Genomic DNA, 23,802 nt, shown 5'->3' with positions numbered 1-23,802 from the left:
CACAGAACACAAATAATTTAATTTTATATTCAACACCATCTTTATGTTGAAATATGCAGATTGCGAGGTATTGTTGACTGTGGTAAGGCACATAAGCACATTTACCAGAGAGCTATGCTCCTTGTAGAGCAAGTTAAAGTTAGCAAAGGTAGTCCACTTGTGACTTGCCTGTTGGAAGGTCCTACTGGAAGGTACAGTATCTAAGGCTAAACAACATCCATGTCTTTAAAAACTTTGTTGGAAACTTATTCATGTTTACTGCTTCAGTGGTAAAACAGCTATGGCAGCAAGTGTTGGCATTGACAGTGATTTTGCATATGTGAAAATTGTAAGTTTCCTTTCTTTTCAGTTTTCCTACTTACTTTAGCAAGGATTAAGGCTAAATTTCTGAATTGTGCTTTTCACTATAGATATCAGCAGAAACAATGATTGGTTTCAGTGAAAGCAGTAAATGTGCACAGATTTGCAAGGTCAGTGATATTCTGTACATAACATTTAGGTTGATGTTTCAGATAAGTGCAATAATTGTTAATACTATACTATGTCCAAATGATACCTGATTTTCTGGATGAAGCCGCAAGGACAAAGAACTACAGTGGAGCAGAGTTGGAAGGTGTTGTCAAAAGTGATGTCTCGTTTGCTTTGAACCGGCAGATAACCATGGATGACCTCACTAAACCTTTGGATGAGGAAAGCATTAAGGTTACTATGGATGACTTTGTGAATGCACTTCATGAAATTACTCCTGCATTTGGTGCTTCCACCGATGATCTCGAAAGATGCAGGTGTGTGCTGTAATATCTTCGAACATCAATTTAGCAAAATGATATGTACATGCAAGATGATTGTATTCTTTTTAGGGCATTTCTGGGACCCTCACTCCTTTTCTCCCACAAATATGCAGTTCAGGATCTATTCCCTTTGTGTAGCACTTATCTTCTCTCATTGTGTTTTTTGTGTGTAGATTAGGTCTCTGTCTTCTCTATATTGTATCAAGCATGCTTTTACACGCTTATATTAAATAATTTCCTACTTCATGTTTTTTCTATCTATTAGCTAGCTTCGGAGGCTCTCTCATTTTTTATGTTACATTATGCGCAACTTGACATGAACAAATTGCACGTGCTAGCATTTTCAGCTACTCAGCTTATGAGAATTATTTATTTTTGGATGCTGTTTCACATATATATGAGTTTCTGTAATTAGTTTCCTGTGTATATTGTATAATACATACTATTGGCTTCCTTGTTTCACAGAACACAAATAATTTAATTTTATATTCAACACCATCTTTATGTTGAAATATGCAGATTGCGAGGTATTGTTGACTGTGGTAAGGCACATAAGCACATTTACCAGAGAGCTATGCTCCTTGTAGAGCAAGTTAAAGTTAGCAAAGGTAGTCCACTTGTGACTTGCCTGTTGGAAGGTCCTACTGGAAGGTACAGTATCTAAGGCTAAACAACATCCATGTCTTTAAAAACTTTGTTGGAAACTTATTCATGTTTACTGCTTCAGTGGTAAAACAGCTATGGCAGCAAGTGTTGGCATTGACAGTGATTTTGCATATGTGAAAATTGTAAGTTTCCTTTCTTTTCAGTTTTCCTACTTACTCTAGCAAGGATTAAGGCTAAATTTCTGAATTGTGCTTTTCACTATAGATATCAGCAGAAACAATGATTGATTTCAGTGAAAGCAGTAAATGTGCACAGGTTTGCAAGGTCAGTGATATTCTGTACATAACATTTAGGGTAGCCTATTCAATAGTTACTTAGCTTGTCCTAAACGTCATATATTTTAAAACTTAGTAAATTAGTTCAATAGCTTATTTTCTGTTGGTCAGAAGGGCTACTTCTCAGGGGAGTCGAAGAAACACTCAGATGTGTTCCGTGATATCTCAGAATTAGATTTCTTTCCATATGCTACAGATTCAGATAGCGAAGAACTTGAACTGAAGGAGCAGAAACCTGTTCTGAAGGCTCAGTCGGGAGGCGATTCAAGTGGCAACAGCTCAAACGATTGCTACTTCCCAGGCCTTCATGATGACCTGTCACAAGACTGTCTTGCCTGGGCAAGCAGATCGGACCACCCTTCCCTTTCTTGTCTGAACAAGAGATTCAATCTGTTAATGAACAACGGGTATCTGTACAAGCTACAAAGGAAATACAACATCATTGAGCACTGGGTGTACCTCACTTGTAGCCTGATGCCCTGGGAAGCATTTGATCCATCGCAGAGACGGTAGATGAGGCTCTCGGGGATGCCATACGACGAGTGCTTCTCGTGTGTAGACAGTGAGAGGAAATTGCTCGTAAAATCTTGCATTGACTTATATCATTGGTTACTAGCAGCAATAAGTCTATATGTAAAACTTCTCGATTTGTATATCAGCTATGCTTCTTGTGGAGCAAGGAAGCGAACGCAAGCCAGCCTTTTGTATTAGTGCATTCTGTTCAGTTACTTGATCATCCCGTGTTCTCGTGTGTGCTATGGCCGAGTGGCAAGCTCAACACTGGTATTGTTGTCTTGTCTTAAATGAAGTCCGGTTCCACAAGTTAACCGGAAATCTTCATGGGTGATAGCTGTGTCAGATTCTTCCGCGCATAGGGCAAGTAATGCAAGTGATAGCTGTGTCAGTTTACCCCCATTTTCTTGGGCATCACTTGTCTCAAATGAAGTTCATTGGAGGTTCGCAAGTTAAGTTCAAAAGAAACAGCCAGGTTTTAGGCAACTAAGAAGCCAAAAAACCTAGCCTAAAACTACTTATTTACACCACTAGAAACAGAGGGATACACGACCTTAACCCACACATAGCATTCATCTGCTCCGACCCAGGAGCCATAGCAAGCAGGTAGGATATCCCTTTTGCTCCAGCCATACTCCACCTCTGCAATTCATCATCCACCACTGCCGAAACAACATTTAAATTTGGGGACACTCCATCAAACACACCTATTTCGGTGAGTCCAAATTGACCAAGCACAGAGGATGATGACAGAGTTCAACTCTTTTCTAATCTGACCCTCCACTCGGCTATTTACTGTTTCCTACCAGTCATCAAAGGAAAGCCTGCCCACTTGAGGGGCCAATGCTTGCAGGCCAAATTTACTAAATGTGTTACAGCTGCCTAGCAAATGATCAATTGTTTCAGGTTCCTGATCACACAGAGGACAACTCTAATTCTTCTTAACCCATATATATTAGAGTGAATACTAGAACAGCCAAAGCCTCCTTACGTTGCCGATGGGGGTTGGGCTCATTGTCCTCCCGCTCGATGGGTCGGTCGCTCACCTGAAAATGGAGATGTGGACCTACACAAATGATGAAGTGCCCATGCTGCAGTACAAGTCAACTTCGCTGATCGAGCCAACGTCCCAACGCCCATCGCCCATCGGCCGTCAAGTGGAGTCAAGATGTGGCGGCACAATATCAGAAGCAGTGTTTTAAATAGGGAGATAAGGAATTTATTCTCAGAATTCTCAAAAGTGTAAAGATCGGAATATAACAGAATATATCAGAATATATCGGACTAATTAGCCTAACTTTTCGCTGCTAAAAAGGTTATATCAAACTATATCTCTACTAATCCTTAAGGCAATAGTGTAGACTAAACACAACCATGCCCCGCCTCCATCTCGACCGTCCGATTGCCGCATCAATCCCGCCTTCATCCCAACCGTCTGATTGCCTCGCTCTCGCTCCCGCAGCCGCACCCGCCGCCACGGGCACTCGACCATGCGCGCAGCCGCCCCCGCACCCGCCTCCATCTCGCGCAGCCATGCCCCCCAACAACCACCCGCATCCCGCCCCAACCCCCGCCGCCCCCGGCCATGCGCGCGGCCTGGTGGGACCTGGTGGGGCTCGGGCTCGGCAGCATGGTGGGCGCTAGCGTGTTCGTGACCACGGGTCGCGCCGCCCGCCTCTACGCGGGCCTGGCCTCGTCATGTCCTACGCCATTGCCGGCATCTGCGCGATGCTCTCCGCTTTCTGCGTACGACTCCGTGGACATGGGCGACGACGAGCTGTGGTCCTCGACAGCGGCAACATGCTCCCTTGCTTCCTCATCATCTACAATTTGTGTTCCGTGGCATCGCACGGGCACGTTCCTAGTAATTAATTAAAAATTGAAAGTGTAACATGAATCATGATTACTACAGGAGTAACATACCACAAGTAGGGGTGGTAATGGATCGCGATCCAAATGGCTCTTCACAATTTGGTAGGGCCCTAACTTATTTATAGTTCAAAAATGAATAGAAATAAAGCCCGATCTTAATCCGATTCGATCCTTAAGTTTTATAGTGTAAAATTTGAGGCCCATTGTCAGCCCTAACCACAAGTGCAGGCGTCCTACCACTCATCAAAAGCCATCAAGGAAAGAGCGAGCCAGCGAAGGATGCGGCCCAAGTCATGCAATGAAAACGCTTGCAATAGCATGCTCCCTGCTGCATGCGAGTCTTGAACTCTCTCGAAGTCTCCACACAGCACAGTCCCGCTCGTGGTGAAGCGTCCCCACGTGGATGGTCTCTGATCCGACTTTCTTGGGGAGCGAGCATGGGAGCATTTTTTCAACCATATGTTCTTTTCTGCGCCTGAGAAAACGGATGATGGATGTCAGCGCTCCTATCGACCAAGTCTCCACGCTAGGAAGACTGGCAGACAGACGTTGGCGCAGCTTTTCCCCATCTAGTCGTGGCCCGACGCGGGCGCGGGCGTGGCGCCGACGTAGTGTGGCGTGACCTCCGGCGCGGTTTCTGCGCGGGCGCGCCTCGGACGTGGTCCTGGCGTGGCGCACGGCCACCAACGAGGTGAGGTGCTGCTCCAGCGCGGGCGTGGGCCTGGCAGGCTCCGTTGCGGGCGCTTCTAGCGCGGTGTGGCGCGGCTACCGGCGCGGCGCGGCTTCCGGCGCAGGTGTGGCCCCGACAAGGCCCACAACGCGAACTCTGGCGCTCAGAAGACCGAGTGGGGCCCTACCAAAGATGGTGGAGCGACGACGCGATCCCATGATCAGTAGATAAAAAGGAAATCATACCGTTCAATTGCGTAGAGGAATCGAAGCCTGTCGCGTAGGACAGTTCGGCTTGGCCGGAGACCTGCCGGATTGACGGAGAGTTGATGTAGATCCAATCCCGCAGCAACGTCGAGGTAGAGCGTGCTGATAACGTGTTAAGAACTACGTTACCACGGATCACCAGATCCGCTCCCTTCCCTCCCGTCAGCAGTAGAGGCGCAAGAAACTGTAGAGAACATGTCTCCCTTCCCATAAGCACGACAGAGGAAACACATGAGACACATGATATAGGGTTGGGCCTCTGGCCTCTTTCTGATCTCTATTCCATATGAGGGGGTACATGTTCTATATATAGAGACGCGATAGCCCTCAGGGCTATATTAGGTATTTTCCCACATAACCCTTAATTAGGGTTTCTCAACAAAGTTCACGTTGTTTGCCTATGCGAGTGATTGAGGCTGCCGGCTACCAGGCCCAATCTGGCAAGTGGAAGGGGTTATGGGCTAGATTTTTTGGACAGAAACACCCTAGGTATAAGAGGATTTTGGGCTACGTCCCAGGCCACGGCCCAGGTGGCCCAAGGCCCAAATCCGCCCCTGTTCAATTGGATTATCCGCCATGCGGATATCACTCATTGTGACATAGGAGAGGGACTTCGCTCAACTTGTAGTCATAGTCCCAACAGGTTTGCCTCATACAGAGTAATTGTGCACAGCAATGCCCTGCAACAATGTACTCGACCATGGTAGTGGATTGTGCTACTAAGTTTTGTTTTTTAAGCCCAAGACACAAATGATCTTCCTAGACAGAAAGAAAGATGGTACTGGAGGGAAGCTCCTGGATCATAAAGATGGCAAGGTAAGTGTTTGATCAGGTGAAGGAGTGGGTACCTCTTTCTAGAAGGATTTTGGAATGAAGATGGTGTCCGATCGCATCGTCGTTGTGATGACTTCAACTCCGAAGCATTTTGGTCTGTTTGTGGCTGCTTCATTCCCTTCCTTGGTAGGAACATGTTGTTGTCGTTATCAGTTTGTTGATGTCATTTAGGTTTGTCTGCTATGTTTATCTGTTTTGTTGTCGCTACATGTGGTGATGTAATGACCATGATGCTATTTTCCGAGATGTTCTAGGCTGTGAGGTTTGTTATAACCCTAGTATTGCTCTCAGTGGTTGTAATCCTGAACTATGTTCAGTTACGTCCTATTTCTTAATGGAATAGGGGATGCCCCTTTATCAATTCAAAAATAGGCAACGTATACTGTGTAAAAGTGCCCCATATGCTAACGTGTTAAAAAGTGTTAACAGCCTTTAGATCTAAAATCAACAGATAATCTTAATCCCACCTCCTAATCTAGATATTTTTTCTAAAGAACCCCTCCTTTCTCTAATGTTTCTATCTCCTCCAAACTGTGTTCTTTTCCAAACAGACACGCACATCTCCTCAACAGCGACGGATGGTGCCACCTCCGTCCAACGCTGCTGGCCTACCTCGATCTTCTCCATCGCCTGCTACGGTCGACACAGCCCCGCCCCCATCTTCTCAGGTGTCTGCCATGGTCGACGCCGGCCCACCCCGATCTGCTCAGGCGCATGCCATGGTCGACGCCGACCTACCTCGATCTTCTATCGGGCCTGCCATGGTCGACACAGCACGACCCCAATCTTCTCCGCAGCATGCCATGGTTGACGCCAACTCGCCTCGATCCTGTACCAGTGATGCCATGGTTCACGTCGACCTACCTCGATCTTCTACCTGTGATGCCATGATTGACGTTGATCCGGCCCAAACGAGCATAGCCCCATGGGTCCTGACCCCATCAAGCACAACCACATGGATCTCGCCCGCAGGAACCACACATCTCATTTCAACTTTTGGAACACCTAAAAAGAATACAGTCATGTCCCCCTTGATGGTGAGCAATTTTTTTTACAAATATAATTGTGGCATATCTCAACACGTTCTATGTGGCAATTAATTGATAATAACTTTTCAATGCTGTAGTATGCTACTCATGTTCCTAAAGTACATGAATCTATGAAGCCATTTGTTGGACAAATTTTTGAAAGATTGCAAGATGCAGAGGATTTTTATAGAAGATATGCAAAAGAGGCTCGTTTTGGAGTTCGTATTGGTCCACATACAGATTTGAATGGTGTTAGAAGATGGCAAAGATGGTTGTGTTCTAAACAGGGATATAGGTCTGAGAAAAAGGTAGACAGCAAACCAAAACGTATTCAAAAGATTGCTAGGTGTGGTTGTGAAGCAGTTCTAGCTGTCAAGTTGATTGAAGATAATAAGTTTCGGGTGGAGATATTTGTGGAATCACATACACATAGTCTTGTTTCACCAGACAAGGTCCACTTGATTAGGTCGAACAGAGAAGTTAATGAGAAGGCTAAGCGTGCATTAGTGGCATGCCACAAGGGAGGCATCGGTACAAGTGGGGCATACAGATATCTTCGTATTAGCGAAGGTGGATTTGAGAATGTGGGGTGCAACAAGAGGGATTTGCAAAACTATCATAAGCAGTTGAGAAGTTGTATCACATCATCAGATGCTCAAATGTTCATTGACAACCTTGCCTCAAAAAATGAATTAAATCCTACATTTTATTATGACTATGTGGTTGATGAAAAGGGAAGGCTTGTACATGTTTTTTGGGCAGATCCCACATGTAGAAAGAATTTCTCACATTTCGGTGATCTTCTCTCATTTGATTCAACATACAACACCAACCACTACAACATGATATTCACACCATTCACAGGTATCAATCATCATAAGTCATGTGTTTTATTTGGTGCTGCATTGTTAAGCAACGAGACAACTGAGGCATACACATGGTTGTTTCGTACGTTCTTGAGAGCAATGGGAGGGGTTGCACCACGACTCATCATAACAGATGAAGCCAATAGCATGAGGAATGCAATATCTATAGTGTTTCCTAGCAGCACACATAGATTATGCATGTGGCATATTTTGCAAAAGCTTCCTGCAAAGTTACCGCCGCAAATGAGGGAAAACAAGTTACTTTATCAACGCATCAACTTATGTGTATGGGCATCTGAAACTCGAGAGGAATTTGAGCATCAATGGGCTTCTATTATTTCTGAATTTGGTTTACAAGGTCATGATTGGTTGAGAACCCGTTATGAAATCCGTGCATCATGGGTCCCAGTTTTCTTTAGACATGTGTTTTTAGCTGGAATCCTTAACACAACCTCAAGATCAGAAAGTACCAACTCATTTTTCAACCGTTTCATTGGTTACAAAAATACATTGGTTGAATTTTGGATCAGGTTTGTTAATGCAATGGATGAACAGAGGCATCAAGAATTGGAAAATGATAATGCTAGCCTGCATACATCACCCGTGTTGCAGACTAGTTGGGCATTAGAAAGGCATGGGAGTGAGGTGTTCACTTTCAATGTTTTCTCTGAACTACAAAAACAAATTATTAATGCTCGAGATAATTGTGTCATAGAGACAATTGTAAGCGAGGGAGACTACAAAATATCAACAGTTAATGATGAAAGAAAAAAGATGAGAGAGGTCCGTGTCAATATTACAACAAACGATGGGCACTGCACTTGTATGTTCTTTGAGATGTATGGTATTCCTTGTTGCCATCTAATTCGTGTTTTACAATGTCCATCACTTAAAAATATTCCAGATCAATTTGTTTTGAAGAGATGGACTAAACTAGTGACTAAGGATGATGTCTTCGATGGAGAGGGAAACATGTTGAAAGAAGTTCCAAAGGATGCTGTAGAAACAACTAATGCAAAGTTGGCATCTCAAATTAGAAGCAAGATTGAAGAATTAATTCACCGTGCCGAAGGATCAAACAATGGGTTACAAACACTTCGGGATAGTATTGTTGCATTTGGTGAAGATCTTTCCATATTGCTACCAGAGAGAATGACAAGTCAAGTTCAAGAGATCGAGTCCTTTATTGGTTGTTCAATCCCTAACCATGTTATTATACAGCCACCTAATGAAGTCAAATCTGTGGGTAGGTGCAAACGAATAAAACCTGGTCAGAAAGTAAAGAAGCCCGGTGATAATGTGGAGAAGAAACAGAAAGTTCCTCGTATGTGCAGGTGTTGCAAGCAAGTAGACTATCATGATGCTCGAAATTGTCCTTTAAAGAATAATCCAACCCAGTGATGAATATCATGTTCATAGATCAAGAGTCATCAGCTAGCATAGTTCAGAGCACAGTGATGAATATCATGTTCATGTGCATAGATGGGTAAAACAGAACGCTGTTGAGTTCAGATAGCAGTCCTACTTAACTCCGATGGGGTGTGCATTTCTGTTAGCAGAGAAGATTAGGGCGAGAATGTGCCAACCATGGCAGTCGACGGAGAGGATCGGGGCGGACCGGCGGCGATCGACGGATTGCCGTTCGATGGAGGCATCATCAACGGGAGAGATGGGCCAGCGGCGTTGGACAGAGGTGGCACCATCGATGGCTGTTGAGGAGATATGCGTGTCTGTTTGGAAAAGAAAACGGTTTGGAGGAGATAGAAACATCAGATAAAGGAGGGGTTCTTTAGAAAAAATATCTAGATTATGAGGTGGGATTAAGATTATCTGTTGATTTTAGATCTAAAGGCTGTTAACACTTTTTAACACGTTAGCATATGGGGCACTTTTACACAGTATACGTTGCCTCAAAAATATTCACTAATGGGATAGTGAATAGATTCAAGGATACATTTAATTAATTTACGTAGTCAGCCAGGGCTTCTGGATAGAGATGGGTATACTAAACAATACCGTGTGTGTTCCCTAACAAATCGGCAGGGAATGGACTGTCATACCAGCCTCCAAAATCCAGCCTATACTCAAACCATACTAAACTATACCGTGTGTGTTGAACATATATTCATCTGTTTGGTATAACTAGGTGAGTGACTGTGCGTTGCAACGGAAACATATAATACCATAATAATTTATGTACAAATGTGTGTCATACTGTATTGAAAGTGTCCTTACAGCACGCACGGATCAGTATACCACACATCTTTAAGGAGTTTAAACTTTTTTTTAAAATTAACTAAGTGTATTAAAAAATATATTATAATATTATATACTATAACCAATCTAATAGTACTTATTATACTTGATAAACAATAGTAATTTTGTTTATATATTTAATCAAGGTTATATATATATATATATATTCTTATTTCAGGACGGAGTGACGGTATCGTCATCCTCATGGCCGTGTGCTAGCTCGTCCATGGCTTCCATGCCATGTGTCGTTCCAACTCAGTTGCGTCATCCTTCTTTCCATTCGATGGCTTCCGATTCGCTGGGTGGATCACATAAGATTCTGCAAAGACATGGGAGAAAAGGTGCCTCCTGGCTCTACCTCGTCATGTCGCCCTCCTTCCCAGATGCAACAAGTGTGTTGCGCGTTTGTGAAAGAAAATTAGGCTTACACCTAGTCCATAATTAATTTTGGTGGTTGAATTGCCCAACACAAATAATTGGACTAACTAGTTTGCCCAAGTGTATAGATTATACAGGTGTAAAAGGTTCACACTCAGCCAATAAAAAGATCAAGTTTTGGATTCAACAAAGGAGCAAAGTGGCAACCGAAGGCACCTCTGGTCTGGAGGCACCGGACTGTCCGGTGTACACTGGACAGTGTCCGGTGCACCACCAGACAGTGCCCGGTGCACCAGAGGACTCCAACTCGAACTCACCACCTTCGGGAATTTCTCAGGCCGACGCGCTATAATTCACCGGACTGTCCGGTGTACACCGGACAGTGTCCGGTGCGCCAAGGAAGAGCGGCCTCAGGAACTCGCCAGCTTCGGGAAACTCCAATGGCTAGTCCGCTATAATTCACCGGACTGTCCGGTGCAACTCCGGAGCAACGGCTATCTCCGCGCCAACGGCTACCTGCAGCGCATTAATTGCGCGCGCAGAAGTCAGGTGCGCCCATACTGGCACACCGGACAAGGAACAGTGCATGTCCGGTGTGCACCGGACACCCAGGCGGGCCCACAAGTCAGAAGCTCCAACGGTCAGAATCCAACGACAGTGATGACGTGGCGGGGGCACCGGACTGTCCGGTGCGCCATCGAACAGACAGCCTCCCAACGGCCACATTTGGTGGTTGGGGCTATAAATACCCCAACCACCCCACCATTCATTGCATCCAAGTTTTCCACTTCTCAACTACTACAAGAGCTCTAGCATTCAATTCTAGACACATCAAAGAGATCAAATCTTCTCCAAATTCCACACAACGCCATAGTGACTAGAGAGAGTGATTTGCTTGTGTTCTTTCGAGCTCTTGCGCTTGGATTGCTTTCTTCTTTCTTGATTCTTTCATTGCGATCAAACTCACTTGTAATTGAGGCAAGAGACACCAAACTTGTGGTGGTCCTTGTGGGAACTTTGTGTTCCAAGTGATTGAGAAGAGAAAGCTCATTCGATCCGTGGGATCGTTTGAGAGAGGGAAGGGTTGAAAGAGACCCGGCCTTTGTGGCCTCCTCAACGGGGAGTAGGTTTGCGAGAACCGAACCTCGGTAAAACAAATCCGCGTGTCACACTCTTTATTTGCTTGCGATTTGTTTTGCGCCCTTTCTCGCGGACTCGTTTATATTTCTAACGCTAACCCGGCTTGTAGTTGTGTTTATATTTGTAAATTTCAGTTTCGCCCTATTCACCCCCCCTCTAGGCGACTTTCAATTGGTATCAGAGCCCGGTGCTTCATTAGAGCCTAACCGCTCGAAGTGATGTCGGGAGATCACGCCAAGAAGGAGATGGAGACCGGCGAAAAGCCCACTACAAGCCACGGGAGCACTTCATCGGAAGAGTCCCACACCAAGAGGAGGGAGAAGAAGAAGAGCTCCTCCAACAAAGGGAAGGAGAAGAAATCTTCTTCTCACCACAAAGAGAAGAAGGAAAAATCTTCTTCCCACAAGCCGCATCGGAGTGGGGACAAGCAAAAGAGGATGAGGAAAGTGGTCTACTACGAGACCGACACTTCATCAACATCGACCTCCGGCTCCGATGCGCCCTCCGTAACTTCTAAACGCCAAGAGCGTAAGAAGTTTAGTAAGATCCCCCTACACTACCCTCGCATTTCTAAACATACACCTTTACTTTCCGTCCCATTAGGCAAACCACCAACTTTTGATGGTGAAGATTATGCTAGGTGGAGTGATTTAATGCGATTCCATCTAACCTCACTCCACAAAAGTATATGGGATGTTGTTGAGTTTGGTGCACAGGTACCATCTGTAGGGGATAAGGATTATGATGAGGATGAGGTGGCCCAAATCGAGCACTTCAACTCTCAAGCGACAACGATACTCCTCGCCTCTTTAAGTAGAGAGGAGTATAACAAAGTGCAAGGGTTGAAGAGCGCCAAGGAGGTTTGGGATGTGCTCAAAACCGCGCACGAGGGAGATGAGCTCACCAAGATCACCAAGCGGGAAACGATCGAGGGGGAGCTCGGTCGGTTCCGGCTTCGCAAAGGGGAGGAGGCACAACACATGTACAACCGGCTCAAGACCTTGGTGAACCAAGTGCGCAACCTCGGGAGCGTAAAGTGGGATGACCATGAAGTGGTTAAGGTTATTCTAAGATCTCTTATTTTCCTTAACCCTACTCAAGTTCAATTAATTCGTGGTAATCCTAGATATACTAAAATGACCCCCGAGGAAGTAATCGGGCATTTTGTAAGTTTTGAGTGCATGATCGAAGGCTCGAGGAAGATCAACGAGCTTGATGATCCATCTACATCCGAAGCTCAACCCGTCGCATTCAAGGCGACGGAAGAAAAGAAGGAGGAGTCTACCCCAAGTCGACAACCAATAGACGCCTCCAAGCTTGACAATGAGGAAATGGCGCTCGTCATCAAGAGCTTCCGCCAAATCCTCAAGCAAAGGAGAGGGAAAGACTACAAGTCCCGCTCCAAGAAAGTTTGCTACAAATGTGGTAAGCCCGGTCACTTTATTGCAAAATGTCCATTATCAAGTGATAGTGACAGGGATAACGACAAGAAGGGCAAGAGGAGAGAAAAGAAGAGGTACTACAAAAAGAAGGGCGGCGATGCCCATGTTTGCCGGGAATGGGATTCCGACGAAAGCTCAAGCGACTCCTCCGACGACGAGGACGCCGCCAACATCGCCGTCACCAAGGGACTCCTCTTCCCCAACGTCGGCCACAAGTGCCTCATGGCAAAGGACGGCAAACGGAAGAAGGTTAAATCTAACTCCTCCACTAAATATGAGTCTTCTAGTGATGATAATGCTAGTGATGAGGAGGATAATTTGCGTATCCTTTTTGCCAACCTCAACATGCAACAAAAGGAAAAACTTAATGAATTGATTAGTGCCATCCATGAAAAGGATGATCTCTTGGATACCCAAGAGGACTTCCTTATTAAAGAAAATAAGAAGCATGTTAAGGTTAAAAATGCTTATGCTCTAGAAGTAGAAAAATGTGAAAAATTATCTAGTGAGCTAAGCACTTGCCGTGAGATGATTGACAACCTTAGGAGTGAAAATGCTTGTTTAAATGCTAAGGTTGATTCACATGTTTGCAATGTTTCAACTTCCAATCCTAGAGATAATAATGATGACTTGCTTGCTAGGATTGAAGAATTGAACATTTCTCTTGCTAGCCTTAGAGTAGAAAATGAAAATTTAATTGCTAAGGCTAAAGATTTTGATGTTTGCAGAGTTACAATTTCCGATCTTAGAGATAAAAATGGTATTCTTCATGCTAAGATTGTTGAACTTAATTCTTGCAAACCCTCTACATCTACCGTTGAGCACACTTCTATTTTCACTAGATGTAGAGATGTTAACATTGATGCTATACATGATCACATGGCTTTAATTAAACAACAAAATGATCATATAGCCAAATTAGATGCTAAAATTGCCGAGCATAACTTAGAGGATGAAAAATTTAAATTTGCTAGAAGTATGCTCTACAATGGGAGACGCCCTGGCATCAAGGATGGCATTGGCTTCCAAAGGGGGGACAATGTCAAACTTAGTGCCCCTCCTAAAAGATTGTCTAATTTTGTTAAGGGCAAGGCTCCCATGCCTCAGGATAACGAGGGTTACATTTTATACCCTGCCGGTTATCCCGAGAGCAAAATTAGGAGAATTCATTCTAGGAAGTCTCACTCTGGCCCTAATCATGCATTTATGTATAAGGGTGAGACATCTAGCTCTAGGCAACCAACCCATGCTAAGTTGCCTAGAAAGAAAACTCCTAGTGCATCAAATGATCATAACATTTCATTTAAAACTTTTGATGCATCTTATGTTTTGACTAACAAATCCGGCAAGGTAGTTGCCAAATATGTTGGGGGCAAGCACAAGGGCTCCAAGACTTGTGTTTGGGTACCCAAAGTTCTTGTGTCTAATGCCAAAGGACCCAAAACCATTTGGGTACCTAAAATCAAGAACTAAACTTGTTTTGTAGGTTTATGCATCCGGGGGCTCAAGTTGGATACTCGACAGCGGGTGCACAAACCACATGACAGGGGAGAAGAAAATGTTCTCCTCCTATGAGAAAAACCAAGATCCCCAACGAGCTATCACATTCGGGGATGGAAATCAAGGTTTGGTCAAAGGTCATGGCAAAATAGCTATATCTCCTGACCATTCCATTTCCAATGTTTTTCTTGTAGATTCTTTAGATTACAATTTGCTTTCTGTATCTCAATTATGTCAAATGGGCTACAACTGTCTTTTTACTGATATTGGTGTCACTGTCTTTAGAAGAAGTGATGATTCAATAGCCTTTAAGGGAGTGTTAGAGGGTCAGCTATACCTGGTAGATTTTGATAGAGCTGAACTCGACACTTGCTTAATTGCTAAGACTAACATGGGTTGGCTCTGGCACCGCCGACTAGCTCATGTTGGGATGAAGAATCTTCATAAGCTTCTAAAGGGAGAACACATTTTAGGACTAACAAATGTTCATTTTGAGAAAGACAGGATTTGTAGCGCATGCCAAGCAGGAAAGCAAGTTGGCACTCATCATCCGCATAAGAACATAATGACGACCGACAGGCCACTGGAGCTCCTGCACATGGATCTATTCGGCCCGATTGCTTACATAAGCATCAGCGGGAGTAAGTACTGTCTAGTTATTGTGGATGATTATTCTCGCTTCACTTGGGTATTCTTTTTACAGGAAAAATCTCAAACCCAAGAGACCTTAAAGGGATTCTTGAGACGGGCTCAAAATGAGTTCGACTTAAGGATCAAGAAAATAAGAAGCGACAACGGGACGGAGTTCAAGAACTCTCAAATCGAAGGCTTTCTTGAGGAGGAGGGCATCAAGCATGAGTTCTCTTCTCCCTACACGCTACAACAAAATGGTGTAGTGGAGAGGAAGAATCGAACTCTATTGGACATGGCAAGGACCATGCTTGATGAGTACAAGACTTCGGATCGGTTTTGGGCCGAGGCGGTCAACACCGCCTGCTACGCCATCAACCGGTTGTATCTACACCGAATCCTCAAGAAGACATCATACGAACTCCTAACCGGTAAAAAGCCCAACATTTCATATTTTAGAGTCTTTGGTAGCAAATGCTTTATTCTTGTTAAGAGAGGTAGAAAATCTAAATTTGCTCCTAATACTGTAGAAGGCTTTTTACTTGGTTATGACTCAAACACAAGGGCATATAGGGTCTTTAACAAGTCCACTGGACTAGTTGAAGTCTCATGTGACGTTGTGTTTGATGAAACTAACGGCTCTCAAGTAGAGCAAGTTGATCTTGATGAGATAGGTGAAGAAGAGGCTCCATGCATCGCGCTAAGGAACATGTCCATTGGGGATGTGTGTCCTAAGGAATCCGAAGAGCCTCCTAATGCACAAGATCAACCATCCTCCTCCACGCAAGCATCTCCACCAACTCAAAATGAGGATGAAGCTCAAGTTGATGAAGTAGAAGATCAAGCGAATGAGCCACCTCAAGACGATGGCAATGATCAAGGGGGAGATGCAAATGAGGAAGACAAGGAGGATGAGGAACAAAGGCCGCCACACCCAAGAGTCCACCAAGCAATTCAACGAGATCACCCCGTCGACACCATTCTCGGCGACATTCATAAAGGGGTAACTACTCGATCTCGTGTTGCACATTTTTGTGAACATTACTCTTTTGTTTCCTCTATTGAGCCACACAGGGTAGAGGAAGCGCTTCAAGATTCGGATTGGGTGGTGGCGATGCAAGAGGAGCTCAACAACTTCACGAGGAATGAGGTATGGCATTTAGTTCCACGTCCTAACCAAAATGTTGTAGGAACCAAATGGGTCTTCCGCAACAAGCAAGATGAGCATGGTGTGGTGACAAGGAACAAAGCTCGACTTGTGGCCAAGGGATACTCCCAAGTCGAAGGTTTGGATTTCGGTGAAACCTATGCACCCGTAGCTAGGCTTGAGTCAATTCGCATACTATTAGCCTATGCTACTTACCATGGCTTTAAGCTTTATCAAATGGACGTGAAAAGTGCCTTCCTCAATGGACCAATCAAAGAAGAGGTCTATGTTGAGCAACCTCCCGACTTTGAAGACAGTGAGTATCCTAACCATGTCTATAAACTCTCTAAGGCGCTTTATGGGCTCAAGCAAGCCCCAAGAGCGTGGTATGAATGCCTTAGAGATTTTCTTATTGCAAATGGATTCAAAGTCGGAAAAGCCGATCCTACACTCTTTACCAAAACTCTTGAAAATGATTTGTTTGTATGCCAAATTTATGTTGATGATATTATATTTGGGTCTACTAACGAATCTACATGTGAAGAGTTTAGTAGGATCATGACACAGAAATTCGAGATGTCTATGATGGGGGAGTTGAAGTATTTCTTAGGATTTCAAGTGAAGCAACTCCAAGAGGGCACCTTCATTAGCCAAACGAAGTACACTCAAGACATATTAAACAAGTTTGGAATGAAGGATGCCAAGCCCATCAAGACACCCATGGGAACTAATGGGCATCTCGACCTCGACACGGGAGGTAAGTCCGTGGATCAAAAGGTATACCGGTCGATGATAGGCTCTTTACTCTATTTATGTGCATCTCGACCGGATATTATGCTTTCCGTATGCATGTGTGCAAGATTCCAAGCTGACCCTAAGGAAGCTCACCTTACGGCCGTAAAACGAATCTTGAGATATTTGGCTTATACTCCTAAGTTTGGGCTTTGGTATCCTAGGGGATCCACTTTTGACTTAATTGGTTATTCAGATGTCGATTGGGCGGGGTGCAAAATCAATAGGAAGAGCACATCGGGAACTTGCCAGTTCTTGGGAAGATCCTTGGTGTCTTGGGCTTCAAAGAAGCAAAATTCGGTTGCTCTTTCCACCGCCGAAGCCGAGTACATTGCCGCAGGTCATTGTTGCGCGCAATTGCTTTGGATGAGGCAAACCCTGCGGGACTACGGTTACAAATTAACCAAAGTCCCTTTGCTATGTGATAATGAGAGTGCAATCAAAATGGTCGACAATCCCGTCGAGCATAGCCGCACTAAGCACATAGCCATTCGGTATCATTTTCTTAGGGATCACCAACAAAAGGGAGATATCGAGATTTCATACATTAATACTAAAGATCAATTAGCCGATATCTTTACCAAGCCTCTTGATGAACAATCTTTTAACAAACTTAGGCATGAGCTCAATATTCTTGATTCTAGGAATACCTTTGATCATATCTCTTTCATATGCTATGACTAATGTGTTTTCAAGTCTATTTCAAACCAAGTCATAGGTGTATTGAAAGGAAATTGGAGTCTTCGGCAAAGACAAAGGCTTCCACTACGTAACTCATCCTTCGCCGTCGCTCCAAGAGACTCTCCATCTTTGGGGGAGAGAGCAAAAGGACTTCGTCTTTGGAATAATCTTAACTCATTTATTTATGACCAAAGGGGAAGATAGCACTTCGAGGGCTCTAATGATTCCGTTTTTGGCGATTCATGCCAAAGGGGGAGAGAGTAAGAGCCCAAAGCAAAAGGACCGCACCACCACCAATTTCAAAAACTTAAGTGTTGAATATTTTCAATTGGTATCCTATTGTGTTCAAAAGGGGGAGAAAGTAGTATTTCAAAATGATATATCAAAACCCTCTTGAACACTAAGATGAGAATCTCATTTAGGGGGAGTTTTGTTTAGTCAAAGGAAAAGCATTTGAAACAGGGGGAGAAAATTTCAAATCTTAAAAATGCTTCTCAAAATCTTATTCATTTGCCTTTGACTATTTGCAAAAGAACTTTAAAAAGGATTTACAAAAGAATTTGCAAAAACAAAACATGTGGTGCAAACGTGGTCCAAAGTGTTAAATAAGAAAGAAACAATCTATGCATATCTTGTAAGTAGTTATATTGGCTCAATTCCAAGCAACCTTTGCACTTACATTACGCAAACTAGTTCAATTATGCACTTCTATATTTGCTTTGGTTTGTGTTGGCATCAATCACCAAAAAGGGGGAGATTGAAAGGGAATTAGGCTTACACCTAGTCCATAATTAATTTTGGTGGTTGAATTGCTCAACACAAATAATTGGACTAACTAGTTTGCCCAAGTGTATAGATTATACTGGTGTAAAAGGTTCACACTCAGCCAATAAAAAGATCAAGTTTTGGATTCAACAAAGGAGCAAAGTGGCAACCGAAGGCACCTCTGGTCTGGAGGCACCGGACTGTCCGGTGTACACCGGACAGTGTCCGGTGCACCAGAGGACTCCAACTCGGACTCGCCACCTTCGGGAATTTCTCAGGCCGGCGCGCTATAATTCACCGGACTGTCCGGTGCGCCAAGGAAGAGCGGCCTCAGGAACTCGCCAGCTTCGGGAAACTCTAACGGCTAGTCCGCTATAATTCACCGGACTGTCCGGTGTGCACCGGACTGTCCGGTGCAACTCCGGAGCAACGGCTATCTCCGCGCCAACGGCTACCTGCAGCGCATTAATTGCGCGCGCAGCGCGCGCAGAAGTCAGGCGCGCCCATACTGGCACACCGGACAAGGAACAGTGCATGTCCGGTGTGCACCGGACACCCAGGCGGGCCCACAAGTCAGAAGCTCCAACGGTCAGAATCCAACGACAGTGATGACGTGGCGGGGGCACCGGACATGTCCGGTGTGCACCGGACTGTCCGGTGCGCCATCGAACAGACAGCCTCCCAACGGCCACATTTGGTGGTTGGGGCTATAAATACCCCAACCACCCCACCATTCATTGCATCCAAGTTTTCCACTTCTCAACTACTACAAGAGCTCTAGCATTCAATTCTAGACACATCAAAGAGATCAAATCCTCTCCAAATTCCACACAACGCCATAGTGACTAGAGAGAGTGATTTGCTTGTGTTCTTTCGAGCTCTTGCGCTTGGATTGCTTTCTTCTTTCTTGATTCTTTCATTGCGATCAAACTCACTTGTAATTGAGGCAAGAGACACCAAACTTGTGGTGGTCCTTGTGGGAACTTTGTGTTCCAAGTGATTGAGAAGAGAAAGCTCATTCGATCTGTGGGATCGTTTGAGAGAGGGAAGGGTTGAAAGAGACCCGGCCTTTGTGGCCTCCTCAACGGGGAGTAGGTTTGCGAGAACCGAACCTCGGTAAAACAAATCCGCGTGTCACACTCTTTATTTGCTTGCGATTTGTTTTGCGCCCTTTCTCGCGGACTCGTTTATATTTCTAACGCTAACCCGGCTTGTAGTTGTGTTTATATTTGTAAATTTCAGTTTCGCCCTATTCACCCCTCCTCTAGGCGACTTTCAGTTTGTCCTCCTGCTCCAGATCACATCACATGCCGGACGGCGCTGGCGGCTTGCTTGCCGGCGCGCAGCACCGCTCTCGCCTCCACACATTCTCGAATTCGGCAGTGTCAACTTCGCCGCTGCTGGCGCTGCGTCTGGTCAGCACCGTTTTGTTTTCCGCCCTGCTTCTGCCTGTTCTTGTATGGTTATCACAGTCGTATTCTCACTGGGAGTGGGACGATGACATTTGACAGCTGACGAGTTGGAGCCATGCACCAGTGGCGTGGTTAGGGCATCCAAATCGTGATCCAACACTGTTTCTATATAACGATTTGACGTTGCTGATTAAAATGGACACAATGTAAATTGACATCAGATCCATGAATGTGATCGACCAGGATTTTTTTAAAAAAAATCAGTTGAGAGTTCCGCGGAGGCAGTAGAGAGATGGTAATTTAATCCTAGACTTGAAACACGTACTTGGGCGCGGGTGGAGGTTTTGATCCCGATGGATTCGGCAGGAGAGAGATGGTAATTTAATCCTAGACTCGAAACACACGTACTTTGGGTAGATTTCACGGGTTCGACCGCAAGTGAGTTTTTGCTCTACCTGGCCTGTTTCCATCTCTACAGAGAGCAGAGAGGAAGATGAAGAGAAAAAAATAGAGCTGCAACAGGAATCCAACTAAGATTAGTCCAATACCGACAAGAATTAGCACAAGTATGAGAGCATATTCTACACTACATGCCTAACTATGTATACTTATTGCACAACGCAAGATGAGCAACTCAAGTTGTCGTCCTGCTGATCCTGCATGCTTGGGCACCAAGCTGAGGAACCAAACAAGGCAGGCTGCTGTTGTTGCCTCTGCATCTGCTCGCCAGTCGGTCAGTCAGTCAGCCACGCGCACGCTGGGCTGCTGGTTGGCCACACCTTTCCAGTCTACTTTCCAAGAGTACCGGTAGGATACACCTAGTAACCTGGAAGCCTGGACGCGACCGCGCGCCAGGGACGATGGCTTGGCTAGTGATGGCGGCGGCCGCAGGCGGCAGCTAAGATTTGGTGGTTAGGCTATCCGCACTCATTCTACTCTAAATTTTTACTCTAAAAGAAATATTCTATCGTAGTCATCAATATTTTAAAATACAGTAGTCAAACTTCCGCATCCACAACTACTCTATATCTCAACCATATACAAACTACCATATTTTTTTATAAAAAATACTCACTGTGGGCCCCACCACCCATCTCCTTTGCGTCTGCAGCAAACCCACCGTGGGCCTCACCACCCATGCTCTACACAGCGTCACAGTGAATAGAGTTGCGGGCAGCAAACGCCAGGAATAGAGTTGCGGGCAGCAAACGCTAAAATAGAGTACACCATCCAGTCAATCGCTGCAGCCATCCACTTCACTGTAAATTTTTAGAGTTGGCTTCACAGTCCGCGACTGCGGGCAGCCTTAGTGTTGTATATATTGTCTTCTTAACCGAGACCACAGCTCCATTGGATTCAACTGGGTTGACCTCATTCTCGGCTGATCTTTACTTCTTCACCCAGAACTGGAGAAGTGGAGAGCCGACAGCGGCAATCAGGGCTTGCTCGGACATGGCCAGGAGACGGCCGTTGAAGTAGACAAGGCCGGCGTTGGCGACCCCCGTGCCGCGGGACGGGTCAACGAGCCCGCACAGCTCGCGGGCGTAGAACAGCGTCAGGCGCGCGATCTCGGAGTGCCCGTGCAGCTCGCCGATGGCCTTGGGGAACACGGCCCGCCCCAGCGCGCGCTCCTACCGGAGCCTGGCCGTCTCGGTGAACCGGCATGCGTACGATTCGACCGCGCCGTAGCGGATGCGCACCGCGCGCACCATCCCGTCGTCGTCGAACAGGTGGTGCCCCGTCGACGGTTCGAAGTAGGGGTTGGCCCTGTTGCGTGCGTACACGCCCAAGATGAACGGCGGGATGCGGCCCGACACTGGCAGCGACCGCACCGGCGCCTGCTCGCCGACCGGTGCGAAGTTGCCGGCGATCTGCACGGCCGGGTCCGCCGACCGCACCAGCGCGCGTGGCCGCTCCAGCAGGCCCCGATCATGTCCGACTCGCGGCATGGTGGTTGAGGTCACAAAGGCACCATAGCATCGCGAGGGGGCGAGGCACACGGCGTTTGCGGTGGATGTTGTTGAGGGGCGGGGGATCCATGCGTGGATCAGACGTGGGGGCGAGAACCGGGGGCACATGGACGAACGATTTAGATTTGATGGAGCTAGATGGACGGTGTAGATTTGTGAAAGACAGAATCAAGGGAGGCAGGCTACCCCTTGCAGCCTTAATATAGTAGTATAGATTCATTCTCTAAGTTTGTTAAATTTAGATAATTTCAGGTGTAGTCAGTATGGTTTGCGTATATCAGTCATCTGTACTAACTATTAAGGGGGCAGTGCAGACTGCCCCCGCCTGCGATCCCACCCGCCTGCGATCCCCTCGCCGCGAAACCAGCCCGCGCCTCCCACCCACCTGCAATCCCCTCGCCGCGAAACCAGCCAGCATCCCCGCGCCTCCCTCGCCGCGAAAGCCCCCGCCTGTGATCCCCTCGCCGTGAAACCCTCGCCGCGAAACCGGCCCGCGCCTCCCTCGCCGCGAAACCAGCCCCCGCGGATGACGCGCCCGCCCGCCGACCCCCACCCCCGCCGCGATTTCTGTCGGGTACCGTAATTAGGGGTACCCCCAACACTCCTAAACACAGCTGGTAAACACCCTCAGAGCAAACCATGAAAACTAATGGACACGGTTCAAGTCAAGGCTTCGTCTACCCAAGGGACGCGATCTCGCCCGGGCCCAGTGTTGAGGACTTGTTCTCAAATGCTATGAATTAAGAACAAGACAACATAAAATGTTAAATATCAATGCCCTTCGTCCTTCGAAGCATTATTTCCCCTTGGATATAATGGATTTCGGACAAAGGTTATGAAGGTCACACCTTCATAATCATAATAAAAGATAAGAAATATTTATGCATAAAACAAGGAGAATAACATGATTACTTTGAACATTATTATTAATTTATTTCTATTTATTTTACTTATATAAACGACAATAAATTACAAATGTACCTTCGGCTTGAAGGAAAGTAAGGGTACAAGCGTGATGCCAATGCCAAGTCAGCGCGAACAGTACGGGAGTACTGTTCATCTATTTATAGGCACGGGACGCAGCCCATGTAAAATTACTTTAATGCCCTTTGCTTTTATCAATAACTCTATAGTAATTCTCCGAGGTCTAATTTGGCTTTTCATCTTTAAGTCGGTTCCCCTTTTCTGTTGTCATGCCGAAGCTTTTCTGCACATAGCTTCATGACCGTTTCATCCTTCGTCATGATCGTCTTCCATTTCAGTCAAGCTTCGTATTGACCATGCTCTTGTATACCCGCAACCTGATTCCGAAGATACCTGCTCGCATACTTGGAAAACATTGTCAAATTATGTTTTTGAGGACCTTCGGAAGCCGAAGGCCCCCAACAGTAGCCCCTCGCAATATTAATTTGTTGTAATGATAAATTCATATTGCGATATGGACGAAGGCCTTAAGCCGAAGGTCCGAAAGAACACCTTCTCTTTCCTAGAATAGCAACAGTCTTTGACAAGCGGGACCCTCCAGTTTTCAACGCACTGGGTGTATAAATAAGAGCTCATCACGGGTTTATTTGGCACGCTCTCTTGCCAACTGCTTTTACTCACCCAACGTTTAGCCTGCGCGCAACAACACTTGCTTGGCCTTTTGGATTTTTAAGTTTCGGTTTCGAGAGCACTTTCTCAGCGTTTGCAAGGATGTCTGAAGATAAAAAAGTTGTTGGTGATTCGAAGCTAAGTCTTTCTGAGGAGATGCATCTGGGCTTTCTTCAATCAATGTCGAAGACTAATACAGAGAAGATTACTAAAGAAATTTTGGAGGGTTTATCTGAAGATACTGGTGATAGTGACAGTTATGATGTGGATAGTGGTGGTGAAGACTCCGAAGATCGACCTTGGCGACCAAGCCAT

General features: G+C 45.6%; 1 protein-coding gene across 1 annotated transcript; it reads left to right on the top strand.

Annotated features, from left to right (window-relative positions):
* The first annotated feature begins 240 nt into the window (after positions 1-240).
* Positions 241-2,245, top strand: LOC103652655 (vesicle-fusing ATPase). The gene is made up of 6 exons (XM_008678189.2): positions 241-328; positions 411-785; positions 1,311-1,442; positions 1,519-1,579; positions 1,662-1,721; positions 1,844-2,245. Exons 2-6 carry the CDS (start codon positions 550-552, stop codon positions 2,243-2,245), a joined length of 891 nt encoding a protein of 296 aa, XP_008676411.1. The 5' UTR covers positions 241-328; positions 411-549.
* The last annotated feature ends 21,557 nt before the right edge of the window (positions 2,246-23,802 follow it).

Source organism: Zea mays, chromosome 3 (genome assembly GCF_902167145.1).
Source record: "Zea mays cultivar B73 chromosome 3, Zm-B73-REFERENCE-NAM-5.0, whole genome shotgun sequence".
NCBI classification, from domain to species: Eukaryota; Viridiplantae; Streptophyta; class Magnoliopsida; order Poales; family Poaceae; genus Zea; species Zea mays.
Note: the sequence above shows the minus strand (reverse complement) of the source record. Positions and strands in the feature narration are given on the sequence as shown.

Bases quoted from the DNA above. Each gene is read 5' to 3' on its own strand.
- LOC103652655 (XM_008678189.2), top strand. From the start codon at position 550: ATGATACCTGATTTTCTGGATGAAGCCGCAAGGACAAAGAACTACAGT. The intron at 786-1,310 runs GTGTGTGCTGTA...TGAAATATGCAG, and splicing joins GATGATCTCGAAAGATGCAG to ATTGCGAGGTATTGTTGACT. The intron at 1,443-1,518 runs GTACAGTATCTA...TTACTGCTTCAG, and splicing joins TTGGAAGGTCCTACTGGAAG to TGGTAAAACAGCTATGGCAG.